Here is a 19,805-nt window from a genome sequence, read left to right as displayed (position 1 = left end):
TAAGGAAAAAACTCCCTCTGATGATTTGAGGAAGAAACCTCCAGCAGACCAGACTCCAAGGGGTGACCCTCTTCCTGGGTCATGCTACTGACACAGTTGACAATATAAATATACAGGAAATTTTTGGGAGTTCATGCTGGTGTCCATGACAGGCGACCTGCAGAAGAAGATGCCCACTCCCACTTCTGGATGGAGCCGCAACTCAAACAGAGAGAAAAAACAGAATCAGGCGGCAGAAAGACAACAAATGCAGTGTAATTTGTCAGCATTATGCAACAAGAAAAACAGAAGAAATACTAAAGTGATTGCCGGCCACTAGCCCTAAGCTTCACTAAAAGACCCAGAATTTAGATAAAGTTGAGGCCAGTAATAAAATGAATTTAAAAGGGTAGAAAGCACAGTACCATAATATGCCAGTATGCTAGCCATACGAAAGGGAAAATAAGTGTGTCTTAAGTCTGGATTGAAAGTCTGCACAGAATCTGACTGTTTTATTGACACAGGGACTCATTCCACAGAACAGGGGCAGGATAAGAGAAAGCTCTATGACCCACAGACTTTTTATTCACCCTAGGGACACTAAGTAGTCCTGCACCTTGAGAACGCAAAGCCTGGGCTGGTACATAGGGTTTATTTAGGTCAGCTAAGTAGGGAGGGGCTAGTCCGTGAACAATTTTATAGGTTAGTAACAGAACCTTAAAATCTGATCTCACTGGGACAGGAAGCCAGTGGAGGGATGCCAAAATGGGTGTAATGTGGTCAAACTTTCTGCTTCCTGTCAAAAGTCTGGCAGAAGCATTTTGAACCAATAGGAGACCCCTAATGCTGGACTGAAGTAAACCAGAAAATAGAACATTGCAGTAGTTCAATCTAGAAGAGACAAATGCATGGATCAGGGTCTCAGCATCAGCCATAGACAGGATGGGATGAATCATTGCTATATCTAGCAGGTGGAAGAAAGCAGTCCTCGTAATATTTCTAATGTGGAGGTCAAAGGACAACGTAGGATCAAAAATTATCCCAAGGTTCCTTACTTTGTCAGTGTGATATATGACACATGAGCCTAGGCTGAGCGTAGCTGGTCAAATTGATGCAGATTTCTCACGGGACCAAGAACCATCATTTCAGTCTTGTCAGAGTTTAAAAGTAGGAAATTGCCGGACATTCAGCTTTTCACTGATGCAAGGCAATCTTCTAAGGACTTTATGTGGATGAGATTGCCAGCAGTTATCGGCATGTATAACAGAGTGTCATCAGCATAGCAATGAAAGGTAATCACAAAACGCCGCATATGTGCCCAAGGGGTGCTACATAAAGGGAGAAAAACAGGGAGCCTAAGATGGACCCCTTTGGAACCCCAGATTTCACGTCACCAAGATTAGTGGTAGTGTTATTGTACAAAACACAGTGAGAATGACTGGTCAGGTATGATGTCAACCATGCAAGGGCATTCCTAGTGTAGCGGGATGAAAGTCCCGGGTCCCAATTGAAAAGACGTTCCCGCTAGCTTGGCTAACGGGCAGTTCCCCTTTGGCTGACCTGGTAGAGGAACGGTCTTTTGGTGCGAGCCGTGTGGGTTCGATCCCCCACCGTCGTCCCGGCCACGAAGGTCCTGCTGCTTCACTAGTAATACCAAAAGCCTATCAAGTGGAATATGGTGATCCATCGTGTCAAACACTTCAAATGCTTTCAGTTACCTTCACCTTGGCCTTTCTAACCTTAAAATCAGCAGGATTCTTAGGGTTTGGGTTATTTAACATTCAGGTTTCGTAACAATCAGCCATACACAACAGGAGTTATGACACAGAAATCAGTCAGCTTCTGTGCTAAACTGCAGAAAGCACTCCCAGAACACACTGACCCGACTGATACATCTGTTTTTCAGAAAATGTACAGCAATAAGCGACGAACGGCGAAACATATGCACCAAGAATAATAACTTTTGTGGTTTCATAATAGTTTCACTTTAGTTTTTTTTTGTTTGTTTGTTTTTTTGGATATCACAAAAATACTGGTGAAGTAATTTCCCATTAACAAAAAGTGTGAGTCAGTGACGACAGCACATGGAGAAAGTGAAACAAACCAAATGGAGAAGTGTGGATGTTTGTACCAGTCAGTGAGCAGTGAGCGCTGTGCCACGCTTGGAGGTATGAAGACTCAAGCCTGAAGATGTCTGAGTGTATTTATGACAATGACCCTAAAGGAAGCTTGCAGGTGGAGGAAATAGGATTAAGTACGGTTAAACAGGCCGATGAAGCAGAGGAGAAGATTGTCATCATATACGACAGTGCAGACAACTACCTAAACCAAGACTCCGGATTAAACAGTGAGAAAGCAGGAGCACAGAAACCATCGTATCAGCCGTGTGGTGAGTAAGACAAGACACAGTCGACTACTGGACGGTCCACCAATGTGGACAACAGCGTTAACATGGACAAAGCTGAGCTGAACCAAGTCCAAAACCTCAGGATTAGTAGAAAAATTAGATAAAGATATCAGAAGAGTGTTGATTGTGTAAATCACAAACTATTTTGACCCAAATCAGGTCACATTTATGACTAAAATACACATTGATCAACTTCCTGTCACCACATACTGGACCATCAATACCACATGTTCATTGTGACTGTGTCGAACGTAGCCAGCAGGGGAGTTTCTTTATGACTACGTAAACCAACGAAACTGTTGATTTTGTGTTAATGTCTGTAAGCAGGTGAGAGGTCCACTAGCAGATATTAAAAATGATCATGTGCATGTTGGTCTGTCTGGACTGGAGCTATATCTCAGAAACCACGTTGGATTACATTTTGTATTTGGGCCGACGGTGCCAATGATGTGAATCCCAGCAACCACTTATACTGCTGCAGCGACTTTTTGGCTTGCTTTGGTCCCTGGGGGGGGGGTTAAGCGTCTTGATAATCAATTCAATTTCAATATAGTTTATTTATATAGTGCCAAATCACAACAACAGAGCTGCTTCAGGGTGCTTCACACGGGTAAGGTCCGACCTTACCGACCCCCTTGAGGAAGCACACAGTAACAGTGGTAAGGAAAAACTCCCTCCGGTGTTTTTGAGGAAGAAACCTCAAGCAGACCAGACTCAGAGGGGCGACCCACTGCTTAGGCCATTCTACCAAGTAACAGAGACAATAAAAAAAAAAAAACAAACAACAACAAAAACAGACAAGAAAAAATAAAAACAACCAAAAAATTATTAGGGTGCAAGTGGCACCATCAACTCATTAAAAGTTCCTTCGGTTGCTCCCTCGTTTTGAATGAATGAATGAATGAAAACTGTTTATTTCGAACATTTGATACAACAACAATTACAAGATAGATCAGTAAAGACAACAACAAAAAAGTTCCTACTGTGTACCCAACATGTCCGAAAAGGGGTAGGGTGAAGCATCAGCTTATTTATCCCTACCCCTTCTTCCCCACAACCATTAATACCCTTTGCCACATATACACATAAATTCCTACACACCTAAACCGATATCAATATATATATATATATACATATATATACACATACACATACATATACACATCAACATACATACACATATACATATATACACATATATATACACAAACATAAATATACACCTACACATACCTACTTACATACAAAATACTATATGTTTACAAGCCGAAACAAAAAACAAAAACACCCTAACCCTCATTACCCTTCCTCCTCCCTATACCCAGAAAAAAACATATTTTTGTACCGCTGTTTGAACTGGTTCATGCTTGGACATTGCTTGAGCCCCACTCCCAATCTGTTCCACATCCTCACCCCACAGACAGAAATACAGAAACCTTTTAATGTTGTTCGTGCCCACTGATGCTTTAAATTAAATTTCCCCCTCAGACTGTAATCCCCTGATCTGTTAAAAAACATATTTTTAATATTTGCTGGAAGTAAATTGTTTATTGCTTTATACACAATTTGTACTGTTTGAAAATGAACCAAGTCTGTGAATTTTAAGAATTTGGATTGTAAAAATAGTGGATTTGTATGATCTCTATAGCCAGTATTATGAATAATTCTTATAGCTCTTTTCTGCATTACTGATAGTGATTGTGTTGTACCTTTATAAGTATTACCCCATACCTCTGCACAGTACTGTAAATATGGTAAAACCAGTGAGCAGTAAAGAATGCAGAGTGAGTTGTGGTCCAGAATATGTTTCGCTTTGTTTAGAACTGAAATGCTTCTTGACAGTTTACTTTGTATATGTTTTATATGAGTCTTCCAGTTTATCTTATCATCTATTATCACCCCCAGAAACTTATTTTCATGTACCCTTTCAATATCTACCCCCTCGACTTGTAACTGAACCTGTATGTCTGTATTACAATAGCCAAATAACATGTATTTTGTTTTACTTAAGTTTAATGATAATTTATTTCTGTCAAACCATATTTTCAATTTTCCCATTTCTATACTGATCCTCCTCAGTAACTCCTGCAAATCCCCCCCTGAACAAAAAATGCTTGTGTCATCTGCAAATAATACTAATTTTAATATTTTGGAAACATTGACAATATCATTTATATAAATTAGAAACAGTTTTGGACCCAATACTGACCCCTGTGGGACGCCACAAGCATTGTCCAAGCATGATGATGTATATTCCCCCAACTTCACAAACTGTTTTCTGTTACTTAAGTAGCTTCTCACCCAGTGCAACACCAACCCCCTAATCCCATACTGTTCAAGTTTATTGATTAATATGTCATGATTAATTGTATCAAAAGCCTTTTTAAGGTCTATAAATATTCCAACTGAATGTAATTTGTGGTCTATGGCGTTTGTAATCTCCTCAACTGATTCTATTAATGCAAGTGATGTTGAACTATGTGCTCTGAATCCATATTGACTATCAGTAAGTAATTTATGTTTATTTATGAATTTGTCTAGTCTATTATTGAATAACTTTTCTAATAATTTGGAAAATTGTGGAAGCAAAGAAACAGGTCTATAATTTGTGAAGTGGTGTCTATCCCCAGTCTTATACAGCGGCACAACCTTAGCTATTTTCATTTGATTGGGAAATTTACCGGTTTGAAATGATAAGTTACAGATGTATGTTAATGGTTCTACAATCCATTCAATGACCTGTTTTACCACCACCATATCAATTTCATTTAAATCGGTAGATGTTTTATATTTACAATTATTCACAATGTCTATAATTTCATTTCCATCCACTGCTGTGAGGAACATTGAACAGGGATTTCTTTCTATGAGATTATTATCCCAATCCTCAGGTTGGGAATCGGGAATTTTTTCTGCCAAGCTTGGTCCAATATTTACAAAAAAATTATTAAAACCGTTGACTACCTCATCCTTATTTTCCTTCTTGACATTATTATCAATGAAATACTGAGGGTAACTCTGTTTTTTATTACCATTTTTGATAATGCTATTTAATATATCCCATATTCCTTTAATATTGTTTTTGTTATTATATAATATGTTACTATAATATTCCTTCCTACATACCCGTATAATATTAGTTAATCTATTTTTGTATTTCTTATATCTATTTTCTGCCTCTTTAGTCTTTAGTTTTATGAATTCTCTATACAGTGTATTTTTCTTATTACATGCATTTTGTAACCCTTTCGTCATCCATGGTCGAGCTTGGATTTTTTGTTTTCTGTAGTCTTGTTTAATTGGACAATTTTTATCATATAATGATGTAAATATTTGTAAAAAAGTTTCATATGCACTATCAACATCACTTTCACTGTATACCTTTTCCCAGTTTTGCTCCTGTAAATCCTTCTTTAGTGTGTTCATGTTTTCCTCTGTCCGCACTCGCCTGTATTTTATTTTCTCCTCTGGCTGATTCCGCCGATGGTTTCTATTATAAACGATGAAAACTGGTAGATGATCACTAATGTCATTGATTAATAATCCACTCACAGTGTTATTCTCAATATCATTGCTGAATATATTATCAATTAAGGTGGCACTATGGGATGTAATTCTGCTTGGCCTGGTGATTTTTGGATATAAACTCATACTGTACATTATACTGATAAATTCATCTGTTATTTTATGCTTATTTGGATTGAGCAGATCAATATTTAAGTCACCACAAATGAACACAGTTTTTTGATTAGTTTTTGAGAACATTTTTCCCATACAGTCAGTGAATGTTTCAATACAAGATCCTGGTGCTCTATATATACAGCTGACTAATACATTTTTGCTTTTTTCTTCACATATTTCAATAGTTATACATTCTAATAAGTTATCAATCACAGTTGTCATATTGTCTACTATTTTATAATCCATGTTCTTATCCACATACACAGCCACTCCTCCTCCACTCTTATTTTTTCTGTTTACACAATTAAATTCATATCCATCCAGTTCAAAATCCATTCCTTTATCTTCATTGATCCATGTTTCTGATATAGCAATTATGTTAAATATTTTTTAAAACTGACTTAAATATTCTTTAATGTTGTTAAAGTTTGCATATAGACTTCTGCTGTTGAAATGGATTATTGATAATTTGTTATCCGTTTTAATGATCCGATTAAACTGTTCATCTGTATAATAGCAACAACTGTCATTGATATTTGAGAAGAAATTATTGTCCGGGTCTATATCGTGCTCCAAGTCCAGTACATTGTGGTCTGTGTATTTAAATGTTCTCAGTTCTACTTTTCCATGATCAGCAATCCTTTGAGTTATATCCTTCTTGTCTCCAGATGTAGATGAATAGGTAGTAGATGAATAGGTTCCTCTGGTCTGTGTCATGGTGTTGTGATGTGTTTGTGTCCTCATACCTTATTGGTCATATTTGTCCAGATCCTCGCTTTAAGAAACACTATTGTTCATATTTGTCCAGCTCCTCGATGTTCCTTATTGCCATGACTTTTGCTTGTTCTGGTGATCTGTTCAGTTTGATGAATATTTTACAGTTTGAAGTCCATGTGTGCTGGATTTTTCCCTGTTTCTTCAAGAAGCGTGCTTTCCTGGCGATGTCGGCATTCCGTTTGGTGAGATGTTCATTGATGAATACGTTTGTCCCTTTCAGTTTTCTTCCTTGTTTTAACAGTGCTGTTTTGTGTTTTCTGTTGATGAATCTCATGATGACGGTTCGTTTATCACCGTCATTTCTCCGGGGCAGAGGGTGGCACGCTTCAATGTTATTTAAATCCATTTCTATACCTTTAGATAGGAGGAAATCAGCAACCTGTTTTTCCACAGAGCTGACCTCCTGTTCACTGGGCTCCCCTCCGCTCTCATCTGTTACCGCCCGTGCGTAGGACCGTGGTTTGATGTGAAGACCTGTGATGATGACGTCGTTAATTCTGGTGTACTGCTCCAATTCAGCCACTCTGTTTTCCAGCTGCACCAGATGCCGGTCTTTCTCGGCATTCTGGAGCCGTAATGCCTTCACCTCCTCCACCAGATCCATGATTGATTTCTGTTGCTGTTTTCACTTGGGATTGCCACAGCAGATCAGCGGTGGAGCCGCATGTTGTATGAAAGTCAATAATTATATTGTCCCAACAAAGTCCAAGCCTCCGAAACTACCCAGTGGAATAGTTTGCATAAATCCAGACCAAACGGTGCAGGTAGCACTCCGTCCAAACATTCATCATGTGGCTCCATACGTTCTATGGTCGATCCAGTCACAGCCATAATGCCTCAAAGAGACAGAAAGAGAACAGAATCAATCGGACAGAACTACCAGCATCTAAGACATTATTTTCACTAACAGTAGATCAAGAGAGAATTAGAAAGGGTACTGATGTGATTACCGGCAGCTAACCCTGTTCTTCACGAACAAAGCCAGAATTTAGATACGATGAGGCTGAGACCTGTTCCGTTGTTAAAAAGACAAATTAAAACGTGAGGAAAGATGGTTTGACACTACGCACATATGTTAGTCATACAAACCTCAATAAAGCATGCAGGAGTCTTTTTTTAGGACATATGAATCATAAAGGTGTCAAAATCACCAGACGTTCATTAAATGTAGTGGATTTCGTTTTGACAACGTAAATAGTTACAAATATTAAATATGATCATGATATGGCCTGAGGTCATTTTTGCGCTGATACTGTTGTGAACCAGCCTCTGGATACTGTCAGCATTGGTCACACTTTGCAAATGACATCAATAAGGAAGGAAAAGCACAAGGGCATGTCAAGATTAAAAGGAAAGGAAACATGCTCTGATGCTCTGATGACCCACCGTGAGACAGCAGCATTCTCAGATACTCTACAGTCATAGTGCCGAAAAACACCATCTTCAAGACAAACCCATGAAGAAAAGCTAAAGAGTAGATTAGGTTGTGAGTAAAAGGAAGTGCAGGAGGTTCTTGAGATCATAGGTCAAAACCAAAATCCTTTTGACCTCAATACAGTGCCACCAAAAGTCACTAACATTATTAGTGAGTAATGAGTGAGGAGGTTAAAAAAAATCATGAATTGGGTTCTTAAACACTGATGTGCAGAAGCAAGCTACATTCATGACTAATAGATTGAAACTGGAACCAAGAGTTTCCTTGGCAAGTTCTGCTTTTACAGAACACAACTTGCCAAGAAAAAAAAAAAAAAAATCCATCATTCCAGGCCCACAAACTGATGGCTCAGCAGCAAACACACACACACACACACACACACACACACACACACACACACACACACACACACACACACACACACACACACACACACACACACACACACACACACAAATAAATAACTCAGTGAACATAATAAAATTATGGAAGGTGGTTAGAAACAATTTTGCTGAGTGATCTAAGTGTAAATTTGTTGGGTCAACATGATGAATTTAAGTTACTGTTACTCATTTACCATGGTTCAGGCCAACTAGATTTGTAAGGGTAAATGTAACAAAAATAAAAAAACGTTGAATTGGTACAGGTTTTACATCAGATGGCTTTCCTGACACAACTCCACAATACTTGGAGAAATGTGGCAGGGGTGGGGTTTGAACAGGGAACCTTCCATACTGAAACCAAGCTCACTAACCACTTGGCCACCACCCCTGCCCTGTAAGGGTAAATGTAACACACTGATATAATGTCCTTGGGCCATTCAAACGCGTTTGATATGAGGTACTGTAAATTATTTGGGTAGTTACAACTATTTTTAAAATGGTATAGTTACATGTCAACTTAACTTTGCTGTATTGGATCAGCACTTATGCAGATCCACCTTGGATTTGCTGTGGCGACCCCGAGTGCAAACAAGCGAGCAGCCAAAGGGACTTGCTTTTTGTTTTTTTTGGTTACATTTACTCTTACAAATTTAGTTGACCTGAACCAATGTAATTAAGTAACAGTAACACAAATTCATCATGTTGACCCAACAAATTTATATTTAGGTCACACAGCAAAATTGTTTCTGGCTATGTTAACACATTTTACTTGGGTGGAAATACCTTCCATAATTTTATTATGTTCACTGAGCAAGTTAGATTTTAAGTTATTTTATGTTATATTAAAACTACAGGATTTGAATGTGTTCACCCATAAAACTTGATATGGTATCGTAGAAGCTACATGTTAGACATAGGTTCATGTAACATAAAAACAAACAACACCCATGTTGGTTTTTCTGAGTGCATAATGGACGGCCTATCAAACTGAGTCCAGTTTTCATACAGCTGGTAATCTGGCCATTCTTGTCACCCACCGTTTGGCATTTTCAAAAACAAACAACCATTTGGTTTTCCTGAACTTGCCATTGTATTTAAAAGCAATGAGGAGCTGGCCTACAAATATACACTGGGGTTTGAATCCTGCTCGTGCTACCTGTGTCCTTGGACAAGACACTTAATTTGCATTGCTGTGGGAATTTATTGAAAAATTCAAATGGTCAGCTTGCAGTAGTCGAGAAAAAATTTAATAATAAAATATCTATTCTTATCAAATAATAACTAAATACTTTCATAGAGTGAAATAAATATGGATATTATTTGTATGTGTGACAGTTACACAATTACACACAAATAATTTTGTTCAGGTTAAACAAAGTTGATGCTATAATCTTATCTTATAGTATTCTTTTTACAAGTCAGGTAATGGTTGAACATAACTACTGACATTATGTACAATAAGCTGCTGCATGTTCCTTTTAAATATATTTGAAATGTTGCAGAAATAATACATTTCCTTTATTTTTTTTAATTTTCCTGATCCAGGGAGGACGGCCTGCAGGTCCACTGCTGTGTGTTTGGGGCTGCTTTGTCTTCTGCTTACAGGAGCCCTTGTCGGCTTTGGACTTGTGTGTAAGAAAACGAAATTTTGTACAAGTGATGTAGCTTTTCTTTGGGAGCTCAATAATATGTGAATCTTTTCTCTGCACAGGCAGAAACAAAGCACAGACTTTCAGCAAGACTTTGGTCGAGCTCCGTGAGTGTTTCCATTTTCTGTTTGGGTTTAATATGTGGACATTTTAGAAAACTGACTAAACCAAACTTGTGCCAGCAGGTTCTTTCTGTAGGAACGGATGTTCATCATTCAGCAACAGTTTTTACTACGTATCTTCAGAAAAAAAGAGCTGGGAGGACAGCAGACAGGCTTGTAAAGACAGAGACGCGGATTTGGTCATCATAAATAGCAAGGAAGAGCAGGTACAAGAAAGCACTTTTACAGTTAAAAACTATTATATTTACTACTTTGTGTATGTGTGTGTGTGTGTGTATGGCTCTGATCACGTAAAAATCGGGGAGCGCTGACATTTGCCATTTGGCATGCTTATGTATTCTGGGTCAAGGATGAATGCTGCAAAACCAGAAAGTTGATTGGACTAATATTTTTGGAGAAATTAGAAATTTTAGCTAACCAATAAACAATGGATGTTGTGCTGCAATGCACCATGGGAGATTGGGATTTTGGGGTTTAAAATGTTATTGTTGTTCATGTTAATTTAACAGTGTTGTTAGTGTTAGCGATTTATTGTGATTTTGTATTTCCATTGGTTTAGTCACTTTCGTTAAGTTATGTTGCTGTTACCATGAGTGAGTACTATATGTGTATTGTTTGCACTCCATCGTGTTTGTGTGTAAAATTAGAATCACCTGCATGCAGTAAAGACAAACAGCTGTGCATGTGTGCGTGCAAGCAACTTCGATTGGGAACAAAGAGAGCACAGCTGACATTTGCTGTTTGGCATGCTTATGTATTTTGGGTCAAGGATGATGAACACCACCAAAATGGAACGCTGATGGGACTAATAGTTTTGGAGAAGCTGTGAATGTTACCTAATGTTGCTAATTACATTTTTGTCTCACCTGCATTTCCAGCAGGGGCCAGTAAATCATCTTGATATTAAAAGCGTGAGTGAGAGTGCGTGAATTTATTTAGTAAGTTCAATGTAAGTGCATATAATTGTAAATATGTTAAAAAATACATGGATGACCCAAGAAAGTGAAAACACTTATTTCCATTGTTGTTGTGGTTTAAATCACTAAAGAGACAAAGGTTGGACCCCGATGCAGGCTGCAGACACAGAAAGGTTAGTGAAACAACAAGCGGTTTTATTTTCCAGGTGATAATGAAGGTAGCAGTGTGAACACAGTCCCCGGTGACAAAATCCAAAATTGCAGCAAGAGTCTTTCACAAAGTGACAAAATCCAAAGTAACAACCAAAACCAAAAATACAGCAAGAGTTTTTAGCAGAGTGAGACAAAATTATAATAGCACGGAAATAATAATGGAATGGAAACTGCCCTTAACAACTGTCCGACCACTAAAAGGCAGTCTGTTCTTCTGTTGTATGACCCCATGTTAACTCTAGCACTTCTTTTTAACTGGTGAACCTGTTCCCTGGTCTTTTTGAAGGTCTCTTTCAATTTCTTTTGCATTATTCCATGTATTGCAACACAGTTTATGGACTCGTTGACCTGCTCGTGCAAGAACATCTTCCTGAGCTCGTATCCTGCTGCAATCATTGATCATCTCGGTTCCTTTCGGGAAGAGTGTGGAAATATTGCAGGCAGCATCATCATCAAATCCGTTTTTGCAGATGGGACAAACCTCTCCCTCAGACTCACTTTCACTTGAACTCATTATTAGATATACCTGAAAGGCAAACACATATTAGAAAGACTGAAAACTTTGAATTGTTGCATTTTGATCAAAAAGGAACTCTAACGTCATCACATACGTACGTCATTTCTACGTCACTGTGACGTCATATGACATTTTAATTATGCTTATTTGGTACTTTGGTGGGTCTAAATTGAAGCATAAAAAGTTTTCTGTACATTGAAAATTTAGGGATCTGCCATCTAGAAATTATGCAAATTAAACAAGATCCCAGAGTCCAATTTTAGGAGACTTTTTTTTCTGGAGATGCCAGTGATCCATAGAAGCACTTAAAACAATAAAAGCATTTGTTGCAATTTTTTTAGGGTTGAGGCAAAATTTTTCATATATTGACCTGACTATGACTACAAAAGTCCCAATGTTTTTGAATAGTTTTAAATGTAATAAACACCGTATATACTGGATTTTGTATCACACATTGGGCAAAGCATCCCGCTCCATCACAATGTATTCCTATTAAAAACCCCCCATGTACTGGACACAGCAGTCTGGATGTTCCCAGTCGCAACAGAGGTACAAAATAAAGTTCAGCACTGACACTCGCCAAATCGAGGAAAGTGAGTAGCGTATTTCCTTAATTAAGTGCACGGATGTTTATATTTTTCAAACCCTGTTCAGATCCGGTGTTCTGTCGAGATGATCTCCCCGTTGAGTTGATCTCCCCGTAGCGCAAATCGACAGTTAAGTGTGTCGAGATGATCTCCCCGTCGAGCTGAGCTCCCCGTCATCTAAGGACAATATTTTGCTTTAAAGGCCACGTGTACATGCAAGTCTCTACTTTCTTATAATGAAAATACACTTATTACTGTATTTTTATGTAAAGACAAAAACTTATGTGGGTTTTGTTCAGTAGTGGAGATCATCTCGACGGGTGACTGCATCCTGTCGAGATGAGCTCGAACGAGCAACTGCGCATGCATACCTCACCAGTCGAGTTGAGCTTACCCGCTGAAGAAAAGTAGAAAATCCATGTAAGTTTTGGATATATTTGGATGCTACTTGTCAGCTAGGCTTGAAAATTGTGATTGGCTATAATTTACTCATTGTACAGGTTGAAAAATATGACTCTTCAAAATTCCAGTAAAAAATGGTTTAAAACTGAATGTTGACTAAACGTCTACAAATAATCTACAAATTTGGTGCATTTTTGAATGTGTTTTCAACTGTGGGTGTAGATGTATTTTTAAATGTCTTTTCAACAGAAAAGTGTGCTTTGTAGACTTCTGGAAGTTGGGCAGCACGTCCCAAAAAGCAAATATAAATATAAATACACAAATATAAATTCCAGAAATACCATTTGCTACTGGTTTACTTGCTACTACTGTTCCTCTCCTTCCCGTCCTCTGTCTTACTGTTACTCTTCCTCCTCCTGAGTGAGGAGTTGTACAGTATGATGGCCTGAGGGACAAAAGAGTCGACGTTTATCAGCTTGCTAACTTTTAAACATTTCAACAGGAATTCATCAATTCCTTAAATCCCATGTACTGGTGGATCGGACTGAGTGACCAAGATGAGGAAGGAGTCTGGAAGTGGGTAGATGGGACGGTTTTGAGCAACACATCGTGAGACTTTTTTTTTCTTTTGTTATTTGATCGTCAGTTAAGTCAGGTTGAAGTGATGACCTGTCATTGGACTGTTTGTCTTTTAACAGATTTTGGGGTCAAAGACAGCCCAGTGGTACCTTTGGAACAAATAAGGATTGTGTCTACACATATAGGTACTCACAACTGAACAACTGGAATGATGAGAAATGCACAAAATGGAACCATTGGATCTGCGAAAAACTCATTGACTCCTAACATAATGTGACTGTTTCTTGTTTTATTGTTAATAAAGCCACTGATTTTCATTCAGTAAAACTGTAGAACTTTTAGTATGTTTAGAACATCCTGCTCAAAGCTGCAGTCACACCAGAGTAAAACAAGGACAGCAACTATTGGTGGTCACCTGGGACCTCTTACACAAAGACATAGCCTGGATTTCCTACTGAAACAAGGCATACGGTAAAACCCAGAAATTGTCCTATGCATAAAAAAGTCAGATGTATCAAAGTGTGTGTATGCATGGACCCAAGCACGTTCCTTTTGTAGTTGTACAACGTGGAATTGAGTGCAGATGCAGAAGTACCAAACTCCTCCTTGTCCACGCCACCATTTAAACATGCAAATTTATTTAAATAGGCCCCGAGACCTTGGATTCCCCTCTCTGTCTGATCATTCCACGAGCAAAGAAAATATATTTTACAGAGTGTGACCTAGTGATACTAGTACATGAAGGTGGAGACACACAGGGATATTTTATTTGGTACCCTGTCAACCAGAATAAATATGCCAACTGCTGACGTCCGCCCGACTGGCCGTATCCTCACCCGAGCTGTGTTGGAATCACAATAGGAAATTGTGAGAGCAATCGGTAGCATCAACGATCATCTGGATCAAATGATTAATGTCCTTAGTACAACTAATATCAGTACAGCAATAAATGCACTTGTGATTAAGTGAATTCTGTCCTTGCCTCTTTATATGGTTGGAATCACTTGCTGCTTGGCCCATATGGCTTCCAGGGGTGGATTGAAGTTGACAGGTCCAGCATCCGGTTCCTCTGGTGGGGGGGGGCATGTTCGGCTCTGGCAGTGGCATACTGTGGCAGTGTGCCACGTTGTGGAGATTGCCATCACAATGCGGTACATCTTCTCACGCCGGTACAGCAGAACCCCCGACCTGTCCAAGCATGCCGCAGCCCCTTCAGCAGCCTGATTGCCCTCTCCACTACGGTCCAAATGCAGGAATGGAGTTCATTGTATCACCTCATGGTTGGTGTTGGGGTTCATTAGAAGGGTCATCACCCACATTCTTAACAGATAGCCACGGTCACCTGGGGTCAGATAAAGGCTGAATACAATACACCATGTAACTGAGCTACACTATTAATGAATGCTGAGGTGCGCCGCAGCGGATAGCGTATGACATTCACAACTTAACGCACACATTTATTGACAAATACTGAACACAGGGAGATAATCGGGGGCTTGTCAGGAAAACACAAAAAGAATAACAAAGGCATATCTGAATGTGGGCTATGTTCGGGTCTCTCAGAAGCTGTGTCCTTGGGGACCCGGACCTGTATTTCAGCGTGACTTTCAATAAATTCAAACTGAGAAATATATCGATTTTGTTCTTTGTAAGGGACAGTATTAAAATAAGAACTGGAGGATTTAACACTATGTTGTACTATATTATGGTGCACAAAACTCTATGACAAGAGCTCTTTTTTTATTCTGGTTGGTGTTGACAGTGTTTCTGAGTCCTTTTTCTGCACCGAGACGGTTTGAAGAGCAGACAGTGCCTGTATAATGTCTGATAGGTGGTAATGGATGACTTTGACACTGTCAGTCCTGGCTTCCCATCTGGTCAATGAGAGAGATTTTATTGTTACCTGTTTTACATGCCGATGTAAAATTGCCTAGTGTTGAACAGAGGAACTGAAAAGATTGTACATCCTCTGGAGAACACCAAAAATGGAGATAGATATCACTGAGGATTTTGATGCATCTGCCACAACCAGTTTCAGGATGTGACTGCTGCATGACAGGGCCTTCTCAAGAAGATGTAAAATTCTTGCTTGGACACTTTGTTTATGACCCATGATGTTACTGTCATTGTCATAAGACTGTGAATGACAGTCTGCAAGGTTCAAGTTTAACATGGACAATCAGTCCAACAGGGCGTCACATTGAATATGTTTAAATGCAGCCAATAACCCTTTCATAACCGGAATATTAGCAATAACCTGGTTGCGCACGGCCATGTAAACACCCGCAAAAACCCGAATATGCTCATATTCCGGTTTTTAAAAACCCAAATATGACCGCTGGGTTACTCCTTTTCTAACCCGATTATCAGGTCATATAAATGTACATCGGGATATCCCCATAGAAAGGAACATTATTTTGTGTTCTGCGCATGTCCTATCCGCAAGGAATCTTGGTCTTTTGAGTACGGCAACTACTTGTATGCGGTGCGAGCAACCCACTGGACACCACAGAAGAAGAGGTAAACAAGTATGGGGAAATCCAGATGCGGCAGCACAGCACCACACTTTTGGAGTGAGGAGGAAACCGAATACTTCATTAGTATCGTGAAAGACATGAATATAATGTCGTTTATTGATGGTAGAAAGAGGAAGAAGAAACGGAAATGATGCATATTTGAGTCATGACGTTCTCCGTGCGTCTGGACGTTGTCCATGCGTCACTGTTTAGATGGGGATATTCCAAATGATACCGGTGACCATGTATACAGGAGTAACTCTGTCTGCTTCAGCATGTAAACGGGTTATTCCTAATGATTCAGAAACCAGAATATTGACCTTAACCCAAATATTAACGGCATGTAAACGTAGTCAATGACACTCTCCACTAGGGTATTTTACATCAATAAACCCTACAAAATGTTCAGTTATTGATGAACCCAATGGTGACTCAATTTACTATCCTCAAGATCTAACAGACAAAGACGGGACTCTACACGCTGTGACGTCACGGCATCACGTGACCGCTGATGGAACACGCTTTCCAAGAAACACAATTTTGAGAATTGTACAAACTTTATTTCTCAGTGATAATAATTAAAACCACTTTCAACTTACTATTCTGTATGTATATTTTGATATTTATATCAGTTTTACCTAATTTTTTAGGTGTCATATCCACTTTAATGTGTGTTGTATTTGTATTTTCTTTTGCACAATTTCACCTTTTTGTTGCTTTTCAGGAGGGGATAGCCTCAGTATAATTATTATTTTTCTGATAAAACATAATGAAAACATGCATTTCTCACCCTTCTTATGAGTTTTTTTTTTTTTGATTATTATAAGATTGATAAAATAAAAATATATGAAGAAGGGATCTGATTGGTCAGAAATTTTATGAGGTATGTGTGGGGACCAAGCTCCCGCCTTAATGTATCCATCTTGAATTCTATGTGCAAGAGAGAGAGAGAGAATGTCGACAAGATGGACTGACAAAAGTTTCACAAAGTTCAGGTGCGATCACCGTGACTGTCACAAACTGTGTGTGTCTGGGCGGACTTTGCTGGCTGTTTGTACCCTTGTCTAGAAATCACTGAACCACTAAAGTGACAATTCCCACAATTCCTGACTTGTACCTCTAAGACTAGGTTCGAAACCAAAAAACCTGTTGAAAGATGCTGCAGACCCAGCGTCATTTAACTTCAGTAAGTGTGCAAACGCGGGGTGAGCCACAGGCAATGTGAGCCCCGGAAAAATGATCAAAATTCAAAGTCTTAACTTACCTGTTTGTTTCAGTCTGATTCATCATCACAGCCTGAAGAAGACTTATCCACATAAGTGTCCTGATTTTGTCCTGTTGGGTCTGAACAAACGTAACATTTTAAAAGAGGTCCCTCTGTGTTTTCAGCCTGAACCAGAGAATGCCGGAATTATGTTTGACAACAATAAAATTAACTTAAAGTCACAGCGCCACATTCATTAACATCACGTCAGCCTTTATCACAGCCATCAGTCGACTCTTTCTGCAATAAAAATATATCCCATTATTGACCAAGACAAATAAAAATAGACAATAATAGACAAAAAAATAGACAAATAAATAAAATAAAATCTATAAAATGTGAAATTACTCTGTTTGGTGTTTGTGTAAGAAGTGAAAGAGGTGCAGAGCTTATGGCTTGCTGCTGTATTTTACACATTACCCCACATGCTTACATCACACTTCCAGTTTGAATGAAACACCTCGAGCAGTGAATTTTTTTAGCTAAATTGTTTAGCGATAAAATTCTGAATAGAAAATGTGAATTTTGAAAATAACTGTAAAAATGATTTATTTAACACTTTGAATGACACTCTTATTCAAAATAAATAAATAAATAAATAAATAATTACAAGAGGTTCCTTTTCAACAAGCTACATGTTTGTTTGACAAGATTACTAACCACAAGAGCCATAATAGTTTTTATAATTTTGGCTTCCCTCATCCTAACTAACCTGATTTTAAAGCTACAACCCCAAACAGACCCAGTAATGCCAAGCTTAGAAAACTATATTGCTTCACATCCCATGTTAATTATGCAGAAACATTAAAGAAAGCATATTGATTTTTATATGTTTCATTAATGAAACTTAGTCCAGAACTAAAATATAACTCACGCCGAGAGTTATACAGATTTAAAGATTTTAGTTGTTGAAATTATAAATATAAATGATAAATAACACAGTGGAGGAAGGTGCACACAGGGGGCTACATTCTGTGTAGGTGGTGGCAATATTGCAAGACAGCATAGGATGGTGGTTTGTAGGATGACTTTAGAGGTGAAGAAGAGGAAGAGAGTGAAAGCTCAACAAAGGATCAGATGGAAGCTGAAGGAGGAAGACTGTTGTGTCAGATTCAGTGAGCAGGTGAGACAGTCACTGGATGTAGGAGAAGCAATTTTGGACAACTGGAAAAGTACTGCAGATGTGGTGAGTGAGGCAGCTTGGAAGGTACTGGGTGTGATATTTGGACAGTGGAAGGAACACAAGAAGAGTTGGTGGTGGAATGAAGATGTTCAGGAAAGCATAATGAGAAAGAGGTAGGAAAAAAGAATTGGGATAGTCAGAGATGTGAAAAAGTAGGCGTACAAGGAGATGTGGCATAATGCCAAAACATAACTGGCAAAAGCGAACGAAAAGGCATATAGAGAGCTGTACAAGAACTTGAACAGTAAGGAAGGAGAAAAAGACTTGTACCAATTGACCAGACAATGGGACAGAGCTGGAAAGGATCTGCAGCAGGTTAGGGTGATAAACAATGCAGATGGTGATGTGCTGATGAGTGAGGAGAGTGTGTTTATGAGGTGGAGGGGATATTTTGGGGAGCTGATGAATGAAGAAAATTAGAGAAAAGGCTGCATGATGTGATGAGAGTAAACCAGGATGTGCACGAGATTAGTAAGGATGAAGCGAGAGCAAGTATGAAGAGGATCGATAATGGAAAGGCAGTTGGTCCTGATGACATTCCCGTGGAGGCATGGAAATGTTTAGAAGGGATAGCAGTGGAGCTTCTAGCCAGATTGTTCAATAAAATGTTGGAAAGTGAGAGGATACCTGAGGAGTGGAGATGAAGTGTGTTGGTTCCTATTTTTAAGAACAAGAGTAATGTGTTGAACTGCAGTAACTACAGAGGCATAAAACTGATCAGCCACAGCATGAAGTTATGGGAAAGAGTAGTAGAAGCTAGGCTTAAAAACAGGTGAAGACCCGTGAGCAACAATATGGGTTCATGGAGAAGTACAGAGAAGGTCAGGAGTTACATTGTGTGTTTGTGGATTTACATAAAGCTTATGAGAGGATGAAAAGAGAAGAGCTGTGGTATTGTATGAGGACATCTGGAGTGGCAGAGAAGTATGTGAGGGTCATGTAGTACATGTACAAGGATAGCATAACAGAGGGGAGATGTGCAGTTGGAATGACAGATTCATTCAAGGTGGAGGTGGGATTACACCAAGGATCATCTCTGAGTCCTTTCTTTTTCAGAGTGGTGATGGACAGGTTGAGAGATGAGATCACACAGGAGTCTCCATGGACTATGATGTTTGCGGATGACATTGTGATCTGTTGTGAGAGTAGAAAGCAGGTTGAGTCTAGACTGGAAATGTGCAGATATATTCTGGA

General features: G+C 38.9%; 1 protein-coding gene across 1 annotated transcript; it reads left to right on the top strand.

Moving 5' to 3' along the window:
• The first annotated feature begins 2,070 nt into the window (after window positions 1-2,070).
• Window positions 2,071-14,085, top strand: LOC117526264 (CD209 antigen-like protein E). Its single transcript, XM_034188320.1, has 6 exons — window positions 2,071-2,368; window positions 10,208-10,294; window positions 10,374-10,418; window positions 10,497-10,639; window positions 13,572-13,678; window positions 13,768-14,085. The coding sequence occupies exons 1-6, from the start codon at window positions 2,170-2,172 to the stop codon at window positions 13,913-13,915; spliced, it is 729 nt and encodes a 242-aa protein (XP_034044211.1). The 5' UTR covers window positions 2,071-2,169; the 3' UTR covers window positions 13,916-14,085.
• Window positions 14,086-19,805: the final 5,720 nt, after the last annotated feature.

The sequence above is a fragment of the Thalassophryne amazonica genome, chromosome 15 (assembly GCF_902500255.1).
Source record: "Thalassophryne amazonica chromosome 15, fThaAma1.1, whole genome shotgun sequence".
NCBI lineage: Eukaryota > Metazoa > Chordata > Actinopteri > Batrachoidiformes > Batrachoididae > Thalassophryne > Thalassophryne amazonica.
This window is presented reverse-complemented; position numbering and strand designations above follow the sequence as displayed.